This window comes from Coregonus clupeaformis, chromosome 25 (genome assembly GCF_020615455.1).
Source record: "Coregonus clupeaformis isolate EN_2021a chromosome 25, ASM2061545v1, whole genome shotgun sequence".
NCBI lineage: Eukaryota > Metazoa > Chordata > Actinopteri > Salmoniformes > Salmonidae > Coregonus > Coregonus clupeaformis.
The window spans coordinates 30,602,729-30,623,539 of record NC_059216.1 but is presented as its reverse complement, the minus strand read 5'-3'; the positions used below and the strand labels follow the sequence as shown (position 1 = coordinate 30,623,539).

The 20,811-nt window shown below is 45.2% G+C and overlaps 1 protein-coding gene across 5 annotated transcripts in view; it reads left to right on the top strand.

Annotated features, from left to right (window-relative positions):
* LOC121539519 (bromodomain adjacent to zinc finger domain protein 1A) overlaps positions 1–20,811 on the top strand; it is a 59,288-nt gene that overhangs the window by 14,117 nt on the left and 24,360 nt on the right. For all 5 annotated transcript variants that reach the window (XM_041848076.2, XM_041848077.2, XM_041848073.2 and 2 more), the window contains 6 exons: positions 91–166; positions 9,440–9,585; positions 11,298–11,393; positions 12,745–12,883; positions 13,072–13,218; positions 13,443–13,538. In XM_041848076.2, the coding sequence (XP_041704010.1) occupies positions 91–166; positions 9,440–9,585; positions 11,298–11,393; positions 12,745–12,883; positions 13,072–13,218; positions 13,443–13,538 (700 nt within the window). The remainder of the gene's footprint in view (positions 1–90; positions 167–9,439; positions 9,586–11,297; positions 11,394–12,744; positions 12,884–13,071; positions 13,219–13,442; positions 13,539–20,811) is intronic.

The following is a 20,811-nucleotide window of genomic DNA, read 5'->3' as shown; positions in this document are numbered from 1 at the left end:
CATGGTTTTGTCCAGTGGACTTGTTAGTAAAGACCTCTATGAAATGTAAAGCATCTCAAGACTCAATTGCATTTTCATAATTTTCTTTAGTTGGGGCACAACTTATTGAAAGCAGCAGAGGAGAAGCTTCGTCTGATGCAGCAGAAAGAGGAGATGATAGCTACGGGTGAGACCAGTAGTTTATAGTTGGATTCTAGTAGATAATAGTTAGCATGTACAGTTGAAGTCGGAAGTTTACGTACACCTTAGCCAAATACATTTAAACTCAGTTTTTCACAATTCCTGACATTTAATTAATCCTAGTAAAAATTCCCTGTCTTAGGTCAGTTAGGATCACCACTTTATTTTAAGAATGTGAAATGTCAGAATAATAGTAGAGAGAATGATTTACTTCAGCTTTTATTTCTTTCATCATATTCCCAATGGGTCAGAAGTTTACATACTCAATTAGTATTTGGTAGCGTTGCCTTTAAATTGTTTAACTTGGGTCAAACGTTTCGGGTAGCCTTCCACAAGCGTCCCACAATAAGTTGGGTGAATTTTCGCCCATTCCTCCTGACAGAGCAGGTGTAACTGTGTCAGGTTTGTAGGCCTCCTTGCTCGCACACGCTTTCTCAGTTCTGCCCACACATTTTCTATAGGATTGAGGTCAGAGCTTTGTGATGGCCACGCCAATACCTTGACTTTGTTGTCCTTAAGCCATTTTGCCACAACTTTGGAAGTATGCTTGGGGTGATGATCCATTTGCGACCAAGCTTTAACGTCCTGACTGATGTCCTGAGATGTTGCATCAATATATCCACATAATTTTTACCGTGAAGTGCACCAGTCCCTCCTGCAGCAAAGCACCCCCACAGCATGATGCTGCCACCCCTGTGCTTCACGGTTGGGATGGTGTTATTTGGCTTGCAAGCCTTTCCCTTTTTCCTCCAAACATAACAATGGTCATTATGGCCAAATAGTTCTATTTTTGTTTCATCAGACCAGAGGACATTTCTCCAAAAAGTACGATCTTTGTCCAAATGTGCAGTTGCAAACCGTAGTCTGGCTTTTTATGGCGGTATTGGAGCAGTGGCTTCTTCCTTGCTGAGCAGCCTTTCAGGTTATGTCGCTATAGGACTCGTTTTACTGTGGATATAGATACCTTTGTACCTGTTTCCTCCAGCATCTTCACAAGGTCCTTTGCTGTTCTGGGATTGATTTGCACTTTTCGCACCAAAGTACGTTCATCTCTAGGAGACAGAACGCGTCTCCTTCCTGAGCGGTATGACGGCTACGTGGTCCCATGGTGTTTATACTTGCGTACTATTGTTTGTACAGATGAACGTTGTACCTTCAGGTGTTTGGAAATTGCTCCCAAGGATGAACCAGACTTGTGGAGGTCTACAATTTTGTTTTCTGAGGTCTTGGCTGATTTCTTTTGATTTGTCCCATGATGTCAAGCAAAGAGGCACTGAGTTTGAAGGTAGGCCTTGAAATACATCCACAGGTAAACCTCCAATTGACTCAAATGATGTCAATTAGCCTATCAGAAGCTTCTAAAGCCATGACATAATTTTCTGGAATTTTCCAAGCTGTTTAAAGGCATAGTCAACTTAGTGTATGTAAACTTCTGACCCACTGGAATTGTGATACAGTGAATTATAAGTGAAATAATCTGTCTGTAAACAATTGTTGGAAAAATCACTTGTGTCATGCACAAAGTAGATGTCCTAACCGACTTGCCAAAACTATAGTTTGTTAACAAGGAATTTGTGGAGTGGTTGAAAAACGAGTTTTAATGACTCCAACCTAAGTGTATGTAAACTTCCGACTTCAACTGTAAGTTCAAAAACTGGTGCACTGTTGTCATGTAAGTGTTAATGAGACCGTCCCAAGATATGTATGAATGATCCATAAATTTGGCTGCCATATACAGTACCAGTCAAAAGTTTGGAGACACCTACTCATTCAAGGGTGTTTCTTTTCTTTTTACTATTTTCTATATTGTAGAATAATAGTGACGACGTCAACTATGAAATAACACATATAGAATAATTTAGTAACCAAAAAAAGTGTTAGCCTAAACAAATCAAAATATATACCCTTTGCCTTTATGGCAGCTTTGCACACTCTTGGCATTTTCTTAACCAGCTTCATGAGGAATGCTTTTCCCCTTGAAGGAGTTCCCACATGCTGAGCATTTGTTGGCTGCTTTTCCTTCACTCTGCAGTCCAACTCATCCCAAACCATCTCAATTGGGTTGAGGTCGGGTGATTGTGGAGGCCAGGTCATCTGATGCAGCACCCCATCACTCTCCTTCTTGGTAAAATAGCCCTTACACAGCCTGGAAGTGTATTGGGTCATTGTCCTGTTGAAAAACAAATTATAGTCCCACTAAGCGCAAACCAGATGGGATGGCATATCGCTGCAGAATGCTGTGGTAGCCATGCTGGTTATGTGTGCCTTGAATTCTAAATAAATCACTGACCGTGTCACCAGCAAAGCACCATCACACCTCCTCCATGCTTCACGGTGGGAATCACACATGCGGAGAGCATCCGTTCACCTACGCTGCGTCTCACAAAGACACGGCGGTAGGAACCAAAAATCTCCAATTTGGACTCCAGACCAAAGGACACATTTCCACCGGTCTAATGTCCATTGCTCGTTTTTCTTGGCCCAAGCAGGTCTCTTCTTCTTATTGGTGTCCTTTAGTAGTGGTTTCTTTGCAGCAATTCAACCATGAAGGCCTGATTCACGAAGTCTCCTCTGAACAGTTGATGTTGAGATGCATCTGTTACTTGAACTCTGTGAAGCATTTATTTGGGCTGCAATTTCTGAGGCTGGTAACTCTAATGAACTTATCCTCTGCAGCAGATGTTACTCTGGGTCTTCCTTTCCTGTGGTGGTCCTCATGAGAGCCAGTTTCATCATAGTGCTTGATGGTTCTATATCGTGGAGCTCCGCCCCATAGGGGAGCTCTGCTCCTATTGGTTTACCCCGCTGCCTAGGCAGCGAACATCCTGAGACAAAATTATGCACACACCTGCAGCCAATAGGAGTACAGGTGTCCCTATAAGAGTGGACGCTTCCCCTCAATCAGCCTCCCATTATTTTCAGCGACTGGACTGGACTGAAGAAGACGAAGACTCAGGACGAAGATATCGCCGTTGATTTTCCAGATCATCGACGTCGTCCGTCGGTGCGTAGTTGAGGTGCGTAGTTGAGCACACACATGAGGCGGGTATTAAAAAGGTATCAAGGCGCCGCCTTGTTTTACCTCAAAGACCTCACACTACAGACTTCTAGGAGTACTGTAGTGAGGGTCTCATAAAGCAGATTGCAGTCACAGCCAGGTAATGGAGTGATGACGCAATTGCTATTCGGGTACAGCGCTCTGTCTCAGGATAGCAGTTCAGACCCGCGCTGTGTACACGGAGGGCCGGGGTTACGAGTGCAACCAACGTATCGGCGCCCCCGTTTCTCTCAGAACGTGCTAATGTTTCCTCTCCCTTTCTTGGGGGGCCTGCCTTGGGCTGTTCCACCACTTCAGTGTTGGAGAACAGTGGCGGCGAGGGCCGTCGAGGAATACAGGTCCTTCCTACTGAATGCACCACAGCTTCGCACTCTTCCGATTTCTCAGCATTATTTTGAGTGGGGGCAAAGCTGTACCGTCTCTCTGGCTAGACCGGATGCTGGAGAAGGGTTATGCCATCCAATTTCATCGTCATGGAGACGGTGATGAAAACGCCCAAAAAAGTTGCCGCTCTCGTTGCAGAGATTACGGAACTTTTGGCGAAGGAGGCTGTCACAGTAGTTCCCTGAGAGCAAAGGAACAGAGGGCTATATTCGCCCTACTTCCTGGTGCCCAAAAAAACGGGGGGAATGAGGCCAATATTGGATTTACGTATTCTCAACGAGCGTGGAGCCAAACTGCCCTTCCGAATGCTAACGACAAAACGTCTACTGGAGTGTTCCAGAGGGGAGACTTTTGTACGAGCATAGACCTAAAGGACGCGTACTTTCATGTGCCGGTACAGCCGCGTCACAGGAAGTTTCTGCGTTTCGCCTTTCAAGGGGTGGCGTACGAGTTCGCAAGGATGCCATTCGGGTACGCCTTGGCACCTCGCACATTTTCCAAATGTGTGGAGGCGGCAATAGAACAGTTGCGTGGTCAGGGAATAAGGCTACTAGCCTACCTAGACGACTTACTGGTTCTCGCCCCATCAGCAGAGCTGGCGATCACACACACAACACAGACAGTGATTCATCTCACGCGTCTGGGGTTCGCTGTGAATTGGAAAAAGAGCTCGGCCTGGCCCAGTCATCAGATTGTCTATCTGGAAATACAGAGACACTAACGATGAGGGCTCAAATTTTGGATCCTCGAAGGGTTGCCCTGTTGCTAGCCCTATGAAGGTTTCGTCCGACTCACACGGTAACAGCGCTTTCGGTCACTCTTGGGTCTCATGTCGTCGGCCCATTTCGTGTTCCCGCTGGTACTCTTGCACATGCGCAGAATACAGCGATGGTTCGTCCAATTACGACTAGACCCAGTGCGTGAACGTCGTCAAGTTGGTGGTGGCTCCTCTCTCGCTCAGAGCAGATCTGAACTATTGGAGAGACCTGCGCGTTCTCACGCACCTAGTCCTGATAGGCAAAGTGTCCTCCTACAGTCCAGTGTTTACAGATGCCTCTGACTGGATGGGGAGGGACGTCAGACCCAAGCGATAGGAGGTGTGTGGCCTCTTTCGAGTCGTCACATCAACCTCTTAGTTGGAAACGGTTCTACTGGTTCTGACCCACTTTGCGTCTACCCTTCGGGGTCGCGATGTGCTGGTCTGGTCAGACAACCAAACCACAGTAGCCCACATCAATCACCAGGGAGGAGTCAGGTCTCCTGCACTCCACCGGGCGGCGGAGGAATTGTTGCTGTGGGCTCATGAGCACCTTCGCTCGTTGAGAGCAGCACACATTCCAGGCTACTTGAACGTAGGGGCAGACCTCATGTCCAGAGGGGGTCCTCGGGACAACGAGTGGCGTCTGCACCCGGACATTGTTCTCCAAATTTGGGAACGGTTCGGGAGAACCGAGGTGGATCTGTTCGCGTCACACGTGAACGCGCATTGCCCTCTCTTGTTCTCTCTACGAGCTCAGGACGAACTGCCACTGGGGAGGGACGCATTTGCGCACCGACCGTGGCCGAGGGTTCTCCTGTATGCATTTCCACTGCTGTCCTGCATTCTGTCACTGTTAGCCAGGGTTAGATCAGGCGGCCTGTCAATCATATTGGTGGCTCCCGATCGCCCAGGGGCTCCATGGTTCGCGGAGATGATTCAGATGTTGATTGCGCCACCATGGCCAATTCCACATTGACGGGACGCGCTGTCTCAGGCGGGAGGCGCGATAGGGCAGTTGCCCATAATAGGCCAACCACTGATGGTTTGGCTACTGAGAGGGACAGGCTAGAGCGCCGTGGGTTATCTGATTCAGTAATCAGAACCATACAGGGTTCACATGCCGGTTCCACTTCCAGGGTTTATGCCAGTAAATGGAACGGGTTTACACAGTGGTGTGTCACAGAGAATGTGGACCCTTTGTGCTGTCAGGTTGAGTGTTCTCTCGTTCCTACAGTTTTTTTGATAAGCAGCGATTGCCCGCCACCATTAAGGTGTTTTGCAGTGGCGATTTCAGCTTGTCATGAGGGGTTTGGCAGAGACACTCTCTTCAGCCACCCTCTAGTGAAATGTTTCCTATTAGGAACGCGGCGGCTTAGCCAATGCCTAGAGCCACGCTTCCTCAGTGGGATTTGGTTTTGGTACTCGAAGCGCTTTGTGAGGCGCCGTTCGAACCATTGAATCAAATTCCCCTCAGAATGCTGTCTGTGAAGACAGCACTGTTGCTCGCTTTGACTACTGCTAAGCGTGTCAGTGATTTGTGTGCTCTTTCAACAAGACCCGACTGCCTTGCCATTTAATGGCGACTTGAGCAGAGTGGTGTTACGTCCTAACCCGGCATTTATGCCGACGGTTATTAAGAGCTCATATAGATCACAGACCGTGGAGCTGTGGGCTTTTTCTCGCCCTCCCCATGGGGAGAGGAGAGAGGAAAGGCTCCATCGCCTGTGCCCAGTGCGTGCTTTGGCTTGTTACGTTGAGCGCACAACAGCGATTAGGTCATAGCCTCAGCTGTTTGTGTGTCACGGTGCGGCTGCACTAGGTAGACCACTTTCGAAACAGCGTCTGTCTCATTGGCTTTGGGAAGGCATTGAGATGGCGTATGAGGCAGCGGGGCAACCATTGCCTCGGGTATAAGAGCCCACTCCACTCGTGGAGTCGCGGCTGCTATGGCCCTTTTCAGATGAACAGGGTTGAAGGATATTTGTGCGGCGTCGTGGTCGTCACCTTCTCCTTTTATCAGTTTTTATCTCTTAGATATGTCTTCTAACTCTTTGGCTCAGTCTGTACTCAGCGTGGCTGATGGGAGGCCTTGAGCTAGGAGAAAGGAATGCAGGACTGAGGAGACGGGTCTCTTTCAGGTCCACTCCTTGTAGAAGAAACATGTATAGCATGACTCCTGACTGATATGTTCAGTGCAGTAGAAGGCATGTATTGATCTGCCCACCAGTGAATAACTGGGTTGGGGCGGAATGATGAGGGAAAATAGTACGGGTAACTTTGGTTACGGTACTATTAGACCGGTCATATAGCTCCTGAGTGGCGCAGTGCTAACTGTGCCACTAGAGATCCTGGTTCGAATCCAGGCTCTGTCGCAGCCGGCCGCGACCGGGAGACTCATGGGCGGCGCACAATTGGCCCAGCGTTGTCAATCAATCAATCAATCAATTTTATTTTATATAGCCCTTCGTACATCAGCTAATATCTCGAAGTGCTGTACAGAAACCCAGCCTAAAACCCCAAACAGCTAGTAATGCAGGTGTAGAAGCACGGTGGCTAGGAAAAACTCCCTAGAAAGGCCAAAACCTAGGAAGAAACCTAGAGAGGAACCAGGCTATGAGGGGTGGCCAGTCCTCTTCTGGCTGTGCCGGGTGGAGATTATAACAGAACCATGCCAAGATGTTCAAAAATGTTCATAAGTGACAAGCATGGTCAAATAATAATCAGGAATAAATCTCAGTTGGCTTTTCATAGCCGATCATTAAGAGTTGAAAACAGCAGGTCTGGGACAGGTAGGGGTTCCATAACCGCAGGCAGAACAGTTGAAACTGGAATAGCAGCAAGGCCAGGCGGACTGGGGACAGCAAGGAGTCACCACGGCCGGTAGTCCCGACGTATGGTCCTAGGGCTCAGGTCTCTCAGTTGGCTTTTCATAGCCGATCATTAAGAGTTGAAAACAGCAGGTCTGGGACAGGTAGGGGTTTCGTAACCGCAGGCAGAACAGTTGAAACTGGAATAGCAGCAAGGCCAGGCGGACTGGGGACAGCAAGGTGTCAGCATGCCCGGTAGTCCTGACGTATGGTCCTAGGGCTCAGGTTCTCAGAGAGAAAGAGAGAACGAGAGAATTAGAGAGAGCATACTTAAATTCACACAGGACACTGGATAAGACAGGAGAAGTACTCCAGGTATAACCAACTAACCCCAGCCCCCCGACACATAAACTACTGCAGCATAAATACTGGAGGCTGAGACAGGAGCGGTCCGGAGACACTGTGGCCCCATCCGAAGAAACCCCGGACAGGGCCAAACAGGAAGGATATAACCCCACCCACTCTGCCAAAGCACAGCCCCCGCACCACTAGAGGGATATCCTCAACCACCAACTTACAATCCTGAGACAAGGCCGAGTATAGCCCACAGAGGTCTCCACCACAGCACAAACCAAGGGGGGGCGCCAACCCAGACAGGAAGATCACGTCAGTAACTCAACCCACTCAAGTGACGCACCCCTCCTAGGGACGGCATGAAAGAGCACCAGCAAGCCAGGGTAGGGGAGGGAATGGCCGGCAGGGATGTAGCTCAGTTGATAGAGCATGGCGTTTGCAACGCCAGGGTTGTGGGTTCGATTCCCACGGGGGGCCAGTATAAAAAATAAATAAAAATGTATTCACTAACTGTAAGTCGCTCTGGATAAGAGCGTCTGCTAAATGACGTAAATGTAAAATGTAAATAATATTGACGGAATTGTGACTCAATCTTTCTGCTTGTTCAGATTAGTATGACTCGTTCTGGAGTCTACCCATTAATCTTTGGGGATCCATAGATTTGAGTGTGGTGGATTACCGAATACACAGTGTAGAGTTAGTGGTCGGTTTTGTTTAAGACAGCATATTGAGGTACCATCTATCTGCTGGTTCAGAGTAGTATGGCTCATATTCTGGTTATCTGCCCACTAGACATTGGCAATGCCATGGGACTAGGTGGGGGCGGATTTGTACCGAGTACACAGTATATTGTGACAGTGTGTCACAGTACTGTGGGACTTGGTCACAGCCATAGCCAGGCCCAACCTTTTCATTTAAGTAGGAAGTGTTGGGCTCGGCAGGGAGTACATTTTGGAGCGTTGTGCTCCACCTTAAACTAATAGGAGCAGAGCTCCCCTATGGGGCGGAGCTCCACGATATAGAACGATAGTTACCGGAGTTGTAACTCCAGTTCTATGAGTGGAGCGGAGCCCCCATAGGACTTAAGGCCCTGCCGACCCTCCAGTCTCGCTAAAGATAATTTCTCGGGAGGCTGATTGAGGGGAAGCGTCCCTTCTTATAGGGACACCTGTACTCCTATTGGCTGCAGGTGTGTGCATAATTTTGTCTCAGGCTGTTCGCTGCCTAGGCAGCGGGGTAAACCAATAGGAGCAGAGCTCCCCTATGGGGCTCCGCTCCACTCATAGAACTGGAGTTACAACTCCGGTAACTATCGTTTTTGCGACTGCACTTGAAGAAACTTTCAAAGTTCTTGAAATTTTCCAGGTTGACTGACCTTCATGTCTTAAAGTAATGATGGACTGTCGTTTCTCTTTGCTTATTTGAGCTGTTCTTGCCATAATATGGACTTAGTCTTTTACCAAATAGGGCTATCTTCTGTATACCACCCCCTACCTTGTCACAACACAACTGATTGGCTCAAATGCATTAAGAAGGAAAGAAATTCCACAAATTAACTTTTAAGAAGGCACATCTGTTAATTGAAATGCATTCCAGGTGACTACCTCATGAAGCTGGTTGAGAGAATACCAAGAGTGTGCAAAGCTGTCATCAAGGCAAAGGGTGGCTATTTTGAACAATCTCAAATATAAAACACTTTTTTTGTTACTTCATGATTACATATGTGTTATTTCATAGTTTTGATGTCTTCACTATTATTCTACACTGTAGAAAATAGTACAAATAAAGAAACCCTGGAATGAGTAGGTGTCTGTCCAAACTTTTGACTGGTACGGTGTGTCCAGAACTGTCACATTAAAACAATATGCTTTAGTTATAACTGTCTGTTATGTTCAGCACATGAAAAGGCCAAGCTGAAGAGGGAGAAAGAAGATAACCTGGAAGCCAAAAAGCGAGAGAAGGAGGACAAAGAAAAGAAGCGAGAAGAGATGAAGAAGATGTTTGAAGAGGAGAAGCAGAGGAGGAAAGTAGAGAAGGAAAAAGTGAGTCTGAGTAACTTATTTTTTGATCAATGACATTTGAGTTTAATTTACATTTGATTTGTACACCATACAACTTCTCATGTTAATATACAGTGGGGAGAACAAGAATTTGATACACTGCTGATTTTGCAGGTTTTCCTACTTACAAAGCATGTAGAGGTCTGTAATTTTTATCATAGGTACACTTCAACTGTGAGAGACAGAATCTACAACAAAAATCCAGAAAATCACATTGTATGATTTTTAAGTAATTAATTTGCATTTTATTGCATGACATAAGTATTTGATACATCAGAAAAGCAGAACTTAATATTTGGTACAGAAACCTTTGTTTGCAATTACAGAGATCATACGTTTCCTGTAGGTCTTGACCAGGTTTGCACACACTGCAGCAGGGATTTTGGCCCACTCCTCCATACAGACCTTCTCCAGATCCTTCAGGTTTCGGGGGCTGTCGCTGGGCAATACGGACTTTCAGCTCCCCTCCAAAGATTTTCTATTGGGTTCAGGTCTGGAGACTGGCTAGGCCACTCCAGGACCTTGAGATGCTTCTTACGGAGCCACTCCTTAGTTGCCCTGGCTTTGTGTTTCGGGTCGTTGTCATGCTGGAAGACCCAGCCACGACCCATCTTCAATGCTCTTACTGAGGGAAGGAGGTTGTTGGCCAAGATCTCGCGATACATAGCCCCATCCATCCTCCCCTCAATACGGTGCAGTCGTCCTGTCCCCTTTGCAGAAAAGCATCCCCAAAGAATGATGTTTCCACCTCCATGCTTCACGGTTGGGATGGTGTTCTTGGGGTTGTACTCATCCTTCTTCTTCCTCCAAACACGGCGAGTGGAGTTTAGACCAAAAAGCTCTATTTTTGTCTCATCAGACCACATGACCTTCTCCCATTCCTTCTCTGGATCATCCAGATGGTCATTGCCAAACTTCAGACGGGCCTGGACATGCGCTGGCTTGAGCAGGGGGACCTTGCGTGCCCTGCAGGATTTTAATCCATGACGGCGTAGTGTGTTACTAATGGTTTTCTTTGAGACTGTGGTCCCAGCTCTCTTCAGGTCATTGACCAGGTCCTGCCCTGTAGTTCTGGGCTGATCCCTCACCTTCCTCATGATCATTGATGCCCCACGAGGTGAGATCTTGCATGGAGCCCCAGACCGAGGGTGATTGACCGTCATCTTGAACTTCTTCCATTTTCTAATAATTGCGCCAACAGTTGTTGCCTTCTCACCAAGCTGCTTGCCTATTGTCCTGTAGCCCATCCCAGCCTTGTGCAGGTCTACAATTTTATCCCTGATGTCCTTACACAGCGCTCTGGTCTTGGCCATTGTGGAGAGGTTGGAGTCTGTTTGAGTGTGTGGACAGGTGTCTTTTATACAGGTAACGAGTTCAAACAGGTGCAGTTAATACAGGTAATGAGTGGAGAACAGGAGGGCTCCTTAAAGAAAAACTAACAGGTCTGTGAGAGCCGGAATTCTTACTGGTTGGTAGGTGATCAAATACTTATGTCATGCAATAAAATGCAAATTAATTACTTAAAAATCATACAATGTGATTTTCTGTCTCTCACAGTTGAAGTGTACCTATGATAAAAATTACAGACCTCTACATGCTTTGTAAGTAGGAAAACCTGCAAAATCGGCAGTGTATAAAATACTTGTTCTCCCCACTGTAGATTATATTGTTTGTATCATTATACTGTATTGCAGGAGAGGGAGAAGCTGAAGGAGGAAAAGAAGCAATATGCAGAGCGACTGAAGATGTGGAGCAAACCTAGAGAAGACTTGGAGTGTGAGGACCTGAAGGTAAGCAGCCCCAGAACATCCTTAGCTAGTCTTTATTTGGCCTCATCCTCCATAGTTGAAACATGTTTATTTTTTCTATTTAATACAAAAGTTGTCCTGGGCCCAGAGATGTTAGCGATGTATGGCCAGTTCATATGGTCAATATGAGTTAGCTATACACCACAAACACACCTGGGACCAATGTTCCCGCAAATTTATTCGGTACTGAGCAAATTTCAGCTTCGCTGAGTGCAAACTTGAATGTTGTGAAAATTCTGTGCAACTTCCAGTGTTCCTTTACTGTGGACTATTTGCATTGTCCCACCCCCTCTTTATTTTTATTTTTTTTACTTATCTATTTTTTACTTAACACTTATTTTTCTTTCAACTGCATTGTTGGTTAAGGGCTTGTAAGTAAGCATATTCGGCGCATGTGACAAATGACATTTGATTTGAACACTGAGGCTGTACCCGCTTTAAGTTACTGTTTCAGACAGTGGTCAAGTAGGCTACTGTGGCAATTTGATCATAATGTAGGCCTACAATCAAAAACAATGTTAAATGCATCCCATAACAATTTAACATCGCTGATTACAAATTATCTATAACTGGGCTAATAACTCACTAACTAGCAAATTATATGAACAAATGTGCACGTTTGACTACATGCAGTTCTCGCTTTGATCTCAAAACAAGCGCATCTACTCACGACCACTCATGCTTTAAACACATAGTCCAGTTGAAAGTGAATGGCACAGATCCATATATGGCAATGGTCTATTTGCATATATGCCTGCTACAGCTCTGATTGGTTATGCCACACCGGTCTGTGTAGAGTACAGGCTGAGTCTTGCATGTCAATGCAATATAATCCTACTCTGATGCGTTCTGCCTACAACAATCTCTTGCATAGTTAGTTTTGTATACTAAGTCTTGGGTAGTTAGTTTTGTTACTGTACGTTGCATTGAAAGTGGCTAATATTGCATTGATTCGATCACAATTGCCACAGTAAAGAGAAATGTTGATAGTGTTAACAAAGGGGGGAAAACTCCAGAAAGTTGATTTGAAGTTCAATCTCGTGCTTCTCTGCGCGGGCTGATATTTCTTCTGCATGGCAGCTCCCCGGCGCACGCACACAGCTTAGAGGGAACATTGTCTGGGACCGTGCTAGTTTTTTGGGGGTTGGGACACAGTCAAGGTTGGGAAACATTGTCCTAAATGCTATCTCTACATTTGTATATGGGATTGAATTCAAATGACTATGGTATAACCAAGTCATTATTGTAAAAGACTTGTTCTCAATGACTTACTAGTTAAATAAAGCTAGAATGTTTAGGCTTCTGACTCTCTCCTTTATGGCATGGTGTCCAGGATCTCCCAGCCCCGGTCCCAGTGAAGACCCGTCTGCCTGCAGAGCTATTTGGAGACGCCCTCATGGTACTGGAATTCCTCAAAGCTTTCGGAGAGCTCTTTGACCTGAAGGACGAGTTTCCAGAAGGCATCACACTCGGTGAGAAACACTGGCAAAACATTGTAAAAATACAATCACTGGTCCTGCACTTTTTTTGTTTTATCACCCATGTTTGCTTTTTGAATATAGTTTGTCATTTCTTGTGTGAAAGTACGCTAGTACAGTGACCGTCTGGTTGAGTGTGTTAAGAGTTTTCTGACTGTGGGGCCCTTGTCTGTGTGTTCCAGAGGTGCTGGAGGAGGCCCTGGTGGTGTCGGACCCTGAGGGGCCGTTGTGTGAGCTGCTCTTCTTCTTCCTGTCGGCCATATTCCAGGCCCTAGCTGAGGAGCAGGAGGAGGTGGCCCGCGACCAGGTGGCTGAGGCGGACGCCAAAGGTAGGGACAGCAACGGGCCTCAACGCTTGTTTAGTGTCAACTAGTAAACCCATGTTTAAACTCTGTTTTAGTCTAGTAAACCCATTGTGATTGGTCACCAAATAGACTTTGGATGTTATCAATGGCGACATTTCATCCAGGCTGTAGGATTGACTGACTGACAATTTTTAGCATCATGGTGAAATCTTAGTTTTCACTGAGTGAATCGTCTTCCTTGTTGGCAGATCTGAGTGAGGCCCTGGATGATGATGCGGACCCCACCCAGTCAGCCATCAGTGCTGTGGCTTCTCTGGCTGCTGCCTGGCCTCAGCTGCACCAAGGTGAGAGAAGGACAACAGTCTTTAATATAGTCAATGTTCATATACAGCTATTTGTGCATTTGTTTATTTTGTACTGAGAGCCTGACTCTACAGCAGTGGTTCCCAAACTGTGGGGTGCGCCCCCTAGGGGGGACACGAGGGGTCAGTGGAGGGGGAGAGAGAGCGAGACTGTCTGGCTTTAAACTTACTCTTGAAAGTTGTGATGGTAGAATGCAGAAGGTGTAATTTCTAAATTGGGTAGTGCGTCATCAGCTTTTCCTCTTGTCATGTCAGTCATTGCATACTTTAGAGAGCTATTTATAACTTGTCAGAAATGTCCAGATCAACTAGCCCATGTCAGCTAATCTTTTTTTATTCGTTTTTTTTTAGCCCCCAATTTTTCTGTCGCTCAAATATCACATGAATACATATTAGACATGGCAAAATGTATTGCAAGAAAATAAGCTTTAAACCTGCAGGATGCAGGTCTTAATAACTACAGTGGGGAAAAAAGGTATTTAGTCAGCCACCAATTGTGCAAGTTCTCCCACTTAAAAAGATGAGAGGCCTGTAACTTTCATTATAGGTACACGTCAACTATGACAGACAAAATGAGATTTTTTTTCTTCAGAAAATCACATTGTAGGATTTTTAATGACTTTATTTGCAAATTATGGTGGAAAATAAGTATTTGGTCAATAACAAAAGTTTCTCAATACTTTGTTATATACCCTTTGTTGGCAATGACACAGGTCAAACGTTTTCTGTAAGTCTTCACAAGGTTTTCACACACTGTTGCTGGTATTTTGGCCCATTCCTCCATGCAGATCTCCTCTAGAGCAGTGATGTTTTGGGGCTGTCGCTGGGCAACACAGACTTTCAACTCCCTCCAAATATGTTCTATGGGGTTGAGATCTGGAGACAGGCTAGGCCACTCCAGGACCTTGAAATGCTTCTTACGAAGCCACTCCTTCGTTGCCCGGGCGGTGTGTTTGGGATCATTGTCATGCTGAAAGACCCAGCCACGTTTCATCTTCAATGCCCTTGCTGATGGAAGGAGGTTTTCACTCAAAATCTCACGATACATGGCCCCATTCATTCTTTCCTTTACACGGATCAGTCGTCCTGGTCCCTTTGCAGAAAAACAGCCCCAAAGCATGATGTTTCCACCCCCATGCTTCACAGTAGGTATGGTGTTCTTTGGATGCAACTCAGCATTCTTTGTCCTCCAAACAAGACGAGTTGAGTTTTTACCAAAAAGTTCTATTTTGGTTTCATCTGACCATATGACATTCTCCCAATCCTCTTCTGGATCATCCAAATGCACTCTAGCAAACTTCAGACGGGCCTGGACATGTACTGGCTTAAGCAGGGGGACACGTCTGGCACTGCAGGATTTGAGTCCCTGGCGGCGTAGTGTGTTACTGATGGTAGGCTTTGTTACTTTGGTCCCAGCTCTCTGCAGGTCATTCACTAGGTCCCCCCGTGTGGTTCTGGGATTTTTGCTCACCGTTCTTGTGATCATTTTGACCCCACGGGGTGAGATCTTGCGTGGAGCTCCAGATCGAGGGAGATTATCAGTGGTCTTGTATGTCTTCCATTTCCTAATAATTGCTCCCACAGTTGATTTCTTCAAACCAAGCTGCTTACCTATTGCAGATTCAGTCTTCCCAGCCTGGTGCAGGTCTACAATTTTGTTTCTGGTGTCCTTTGACAGCTCTTTGGTCTTGGCCATAGTGGAGTTTGGAGTGTGACTGTTTGAGGTTGTGGACAGGTGTCTTTTATACTGATAACAAGTTCAAACAGGTGCCATTAATACAGGTAACGAGTGGAGGACAGAGGAGCCTCTTAAAGAAGTTACAGGTCTGTTAGAGCCAGAAATCTTGCTTGTTTGTAGGTGACCAAATACTTATTTTCCACCATAATTTGCAAATAAATTCATAAAAAATCCTAGAATGTGATTTTCTGGAAAGAAAATTCTCAATTTGTCCGTCATAGTTGACGTGTACCTATGATGAAAATTACAGGCCTCTCTCATCTTTTTAAGTGGGAGAACTTGCACAATTGGTGGCTGACTAAATACTTTTTTTCCCCACTGTACATCCTGTTTGCAACAAGGCACTAAAGTAATACTGCAAAAAATGTGGCAAAGCAATTCACTTTTTGTCCTGAATACAAAGCGTTATATTTGGGGGAAATCCAATACAACAAATTACTGAGTACCACTCTTCATATTTTCAAGCATAGTGAAGCGTTATATTTGGGGGAAATCCAATACAACAAATTACTGAGTACCACTCTTCATATTTTCAAGCATAGTGGTGGCTGCATCATGTTATGTGTATGCTTGTAATCATTAGCAGGGGGACACGTTGTCTGGACCTATGGCAGTCTCTATGGGGGTGCCACAGGGTTCAATTCTTGGGCCGACACTTTTCTCCGTGTATATCAATGATGTCGCTCTTGCTGCTGGTGACTCTCAGATCCACCTCTACGCAGACGACACCATTTTGTATACATCTGGCCCTTCATTGGACACTGTGTTAACAAACCTCCAAACGAGGTTCAATGCCATACAACAATCCTTCAGTAGCCTTCAACTGCTCTTAAACACTAGTAAAACTAAATGCATGCTTTTCAATCGAACGCTGCTGGCACCCGCCCACCCGACTAGAATCACCACTCTCGACGGGTCTGACCTAGAGTATGTGGACAACTACAAATACCTAGGTGTCTGGTTAGACTGTAAACTCAACTTCCAGACTCACATAAAGAATCTCCAATCCAAAGTTAAATCTAGAATCGGCTTCCTATTTCGCAACAAAGCCTCCTTCACTCATGCTGCCAAACATGCCCTCGTAAAACTGACTATCCTACCGATCCTTGACTTCGGCGATGTCATTTACAAAATAGCCTCCAACACTCTACTCAGCAAATTGGATGTAGTCTATCACAGTGCCATCCGTTTTGTCTCCAAAGCCCCATACACTACCCACCACTGTGACCTGTACGCTCTTGTTGGCTGGTCCTCACTACATGTTCGTCGTCAAACCCACTGGCTCCAGGCCATCTATAAATCACTGCTAGGCAAATCCCCCGCCTTATCTTAGCTCATTGGTCACCATAGCAGCACCCACCCGTAGTCTGCGCTCCAGCAGGTATATCTCACTGGTCATTCCCAAAGCCAACACCTCCTTTGGCCGCCATTCCTTCCAGTTCTCTGCTGCCAATGACTGGAACGAATTGCAAAAATCTCTGAAGCTGGAGACTCTTATCTCCCTCAATAACTTTAAGCATCAGTTGTCAGAGCACCTTACCGATCACTGCACCTGTACACAGCCCATCGGAAATTAGCCCACCCAACTACCTCATCCCTATATTGTTATTTATTTTGCTCTTTTGCACCCCAGTAACTCTATTTGCACATAATCTCTTGCACATCTAGCATTCCAGTGTTAATACTATTGTAATTATTCTGCACTATAGCCTATTTATTGCCTTACCTCCATAACTTGCTACATTTGCACACACTGTATATATATATTTTCTGTTGTATTTCTGACTTTATGTTTTTTACCCCATATGTAACTCTGTGTTGTTTTTATTGCACTACTTTGCTTTATCTTGGCCAGGTCGCAGTTGTAAATGAGAACCTGTTCTCAACTGGCTTACCTGGTTAAATAAAGGTGAAATAAAAAAATTAAAAAAAATTAAGGACTGGGGAGTTTTGCAGGATAAAAAAGAAAGGGAATGGAGCTAAGCACAGGCAAGATCCTAGACAAAAACCTGGTTCAGTCTGCTTTCCACCAGACACTGGGAGATTAATTCACCTTTCAGCAGGACAATAACCTACAACACAAAGCCAAATCTACACTGGAGTTTCTTACCAAGAAGACAGTGAATGTTCCTGAGTGGCCGAGTTACAGTTTTGACTTAAATCTGCTTGAAAACCTATGGCAAGGAACTGTGTTTCCTCCGACACATTGGTGCGGCTGGCTTCCGGGTTAAGTGGGCGGGTATTAAGGAGCGCGGTTTGGTGGGTCACGTTTCGGAGGACACATTACTCGACCGTCGCCTCTCCCGAGCCCGTTGGGGAGTTGCAGCAATGAGACAAGATTGTAATTGGATCGCAATTGGATATCACGAAATTGGGGAGAAAAAGGGGGTAATTTTTTAAACAAATAAAATAAGAAATATGGCAAGACTTAAATGGTTGTCTAGCAATGATCAACAATCAATTTGACAGAGCTTGAAGATTTTTAAAAATAATAATGTGCAAATATCGTACAATCGAGGTGTGCAAAGCTCTTAGAGGCTTACCTAGAAAGACTCACACCTGTAATTGCTGCCAAAGGTGATTATAACATGTATTGACTCAGGGGTGTGAATACTTATGCAAATTAGATATTTCTGTATGTTGTGTAGATGGGTGAGAAAAAATCTATTTAATCCATTTTGAATTCAGGCTGTAACACAACAAAATGTGGATTAAGTCAAGGGGTATGAATACATTCTGAAGGCACTGTATCTGCACATACAGTGGGGAAAAAAAGTATTTAGTCAGCCACCAATTGTGCAAGTTCTCCCACTTAAAAAGATGAGAGAGGCCTGTAATTTTCATCATAGGTACAAGTCAACTAGGATAGACAAAATGAGGAAAAAAATTCCAGAAAATCACATTGTAGGATTTTTTATGAATTGATTTGCACATTATGGTGGAAAATAAGCATTTGGTCAATAACAAAAGTTTCTCAATACTTTGTTATATACCCTTTGTTGGCAATGACACAGGTCAAACGTTTTCTGTAAGTCTTCACAAGGTTGTCACACACTGTTGCTGGTATTTTGGCCCATTCCTCCATGCAGATCTCCTCTAGAGCAGTGATGTTTTGGGGCTGTCGCTGGGCAACACACTTTCAACTCCCTCCAAGATTTTCTATGGGGTTGAGATCTGGAGACTGGCTAGGCCACTCCAGGACCTTGAAATGCTTCGATCGAAGCCACTCCTTCGTTGCCCGGGCGGTGTGTTTGGGATCATTGTCATGCTGAAAGACCCAGCCACGTTTCATCTTCAATGCCCTTGCTGACGGAAGGAGGTTTTCACTCAAAATCTCACGATACATGGCCCCATTCATTCTTTCCTTTACACGGATCAGTCGTCCTGGTCCCTTTGCAGAAAAAACAGCCCCAAAGCATGATGTTTCCACCCCCATGCTTCACAGTAGGTATGGTGTTCTTTGGATGCAACTCAGCATTCTTTGTCCTCCAAACACGACGAGTTGAGTTTTTACCAAAAAGTTCTATTTTGGTTTCATATGACATTCTCCCAATCCTCTTCTGGATCATCCAAATGCACTCTAGCAAACTTCAGACGGGCCTGGACATGTACTGGCTTAAGCAGGGGGACACGTCTTGCACTGCAGGATTTGAGTCCCTGGCGGCGTAGTGTGTTACTGATGGTAGGCTTTGTTACTTTGGTCCCAGCTCTCTGCAGGTCATTCACTAGGTCCCCCCGTGTGGTTCTGGGATTTTTGCTCACCGTTCTTGTGATCATTTTGATCCCACGGGGTGAGATCTTGCGTGGAGCCCCAGATTGAGGGAGATTATCAGTGGTCTTGTATGTCTTCCATTTCCTAATAATTGCTCCCACAGTTGATTTCTTCAAACCAAGCTGCTTACCTATTGCAGATTCAGTCTTCCCAGCCTGGTGCAGGTCTACAATTTTGTTTCTTGTGTCCTTTGACAGCTCTTTGGTCTTCGCCATAGTGGAGTTTGGAGTGTGACTGTTTGAGGTTGTGAACAGGTGTCTTTTATACTGATAACAAGTTCAAACAGGTGCCATTAATACAGGTAACAAGTGGAGGACAGAGGAGCCTCTTAAAGAAGAAGTTACAGGTCTGTGAGAGCCAGAAATCTTGCTTGTTTGTAGGTGACCAAATACTTATTTTCCACCATAATTTGCAAATAAATTCATTAAAAATCCTACAATGTGATTTTCTGGAGAAAAAAAATCTAAATTTGTCTGTCATAGTTGACGTGTACCTATGATGAAAATTACAGGCCTCTCTCATCTTTTTAAGTGGGAGAACTTGCACAATTGGTGGCTGACTAAATACTTTTTTCCCCCACTGTATACAGTAGTATACACTACCGGTCAGAAGTTTTAGAACACAATTTTTCCAGTTTGTATTGAAATTCACACAGTTTAATGTCTTAATGTACTCTGAAATTAAAGCATATAACAAATAAACAATTGGAGACAAAATAATAATGGAATCATTTTGTTTAACAAAATGTAATCTACATTTTTGACTCATCAAAGTAACCACCTTTTGCAGACATAACAGCCGAACACACTCGTGGCATTCTTTCTACAATGGAAATCGAATATTGTTCGGAAAGTTCTTCCCCAACACTGTTGCAGAACTTCCCACAAATGTGTTGCGCTTTGTAGGTTGCTTTGCTTTCACCCTTCTGCCCAGTTCATCCCAAACCAGCTGGATGGGGTTAAAGTCTGGAGACTGTTCTGGCCATTCCATGATTTGAAGCCTACCGTCTTATTTTCTTCTAAGGTAGTTCTGACAGCCTGGAGGTATGTTCTGGGTCATTATCTTGCTGTAGGAACCCCTGATCAACTAGGCGTACACTAAATGGTATTGCATGGCGCTGCAAAATGCTGTGGTAGCCGTTCTGGTTCAGGGTGCCACTCATTCTGTGCAAGTCGTCGACTCTGGATCCAGCAAAAGAGCACCAGACCATCAGGCTTCCTCCTCCATGTTTGACAGTTGGTGTCACACATTGAGGAACCTTCCTTTCGCCTACTCTACTAGCTTGAAAAACCCTGCGTGATAAACCGAAGATTTCACATTTTGATTAATCGTTCCATAAGACCTTCCAGTCTTCAGTAGTACACTGGCTGTGCTTCATGGTCCGGGCAAGCCTCTTCTTATTATTTTTCCATCTTAGTAATGGCTTTCTTACTGCCACTCCACCTGTCAAACCTTCAGCTTGAAGTCTTCTCTTCACAGTTGAAACTGAGACTTGCTTACTTCGACAAGTGTTAAGCTGTGCTTGAAGCTGTTGTCCTGTGAGCCGCCTATCATGCAAGCTGTTGACTCTCAGAAACTTGTCTTCTGACTCTGTTGTGGCTTTGTGTCTGCCAGACCTATTCCTGTCAGTTTCCTCCAGTTTCCAACTAATAATAATAATATTAATAGTGCCTTTTGATGGTGTAGGAAACTGTACTCACTGACACCTTGGCTTTCTTTGCAATTTCTCTAAAGACCTACACCTT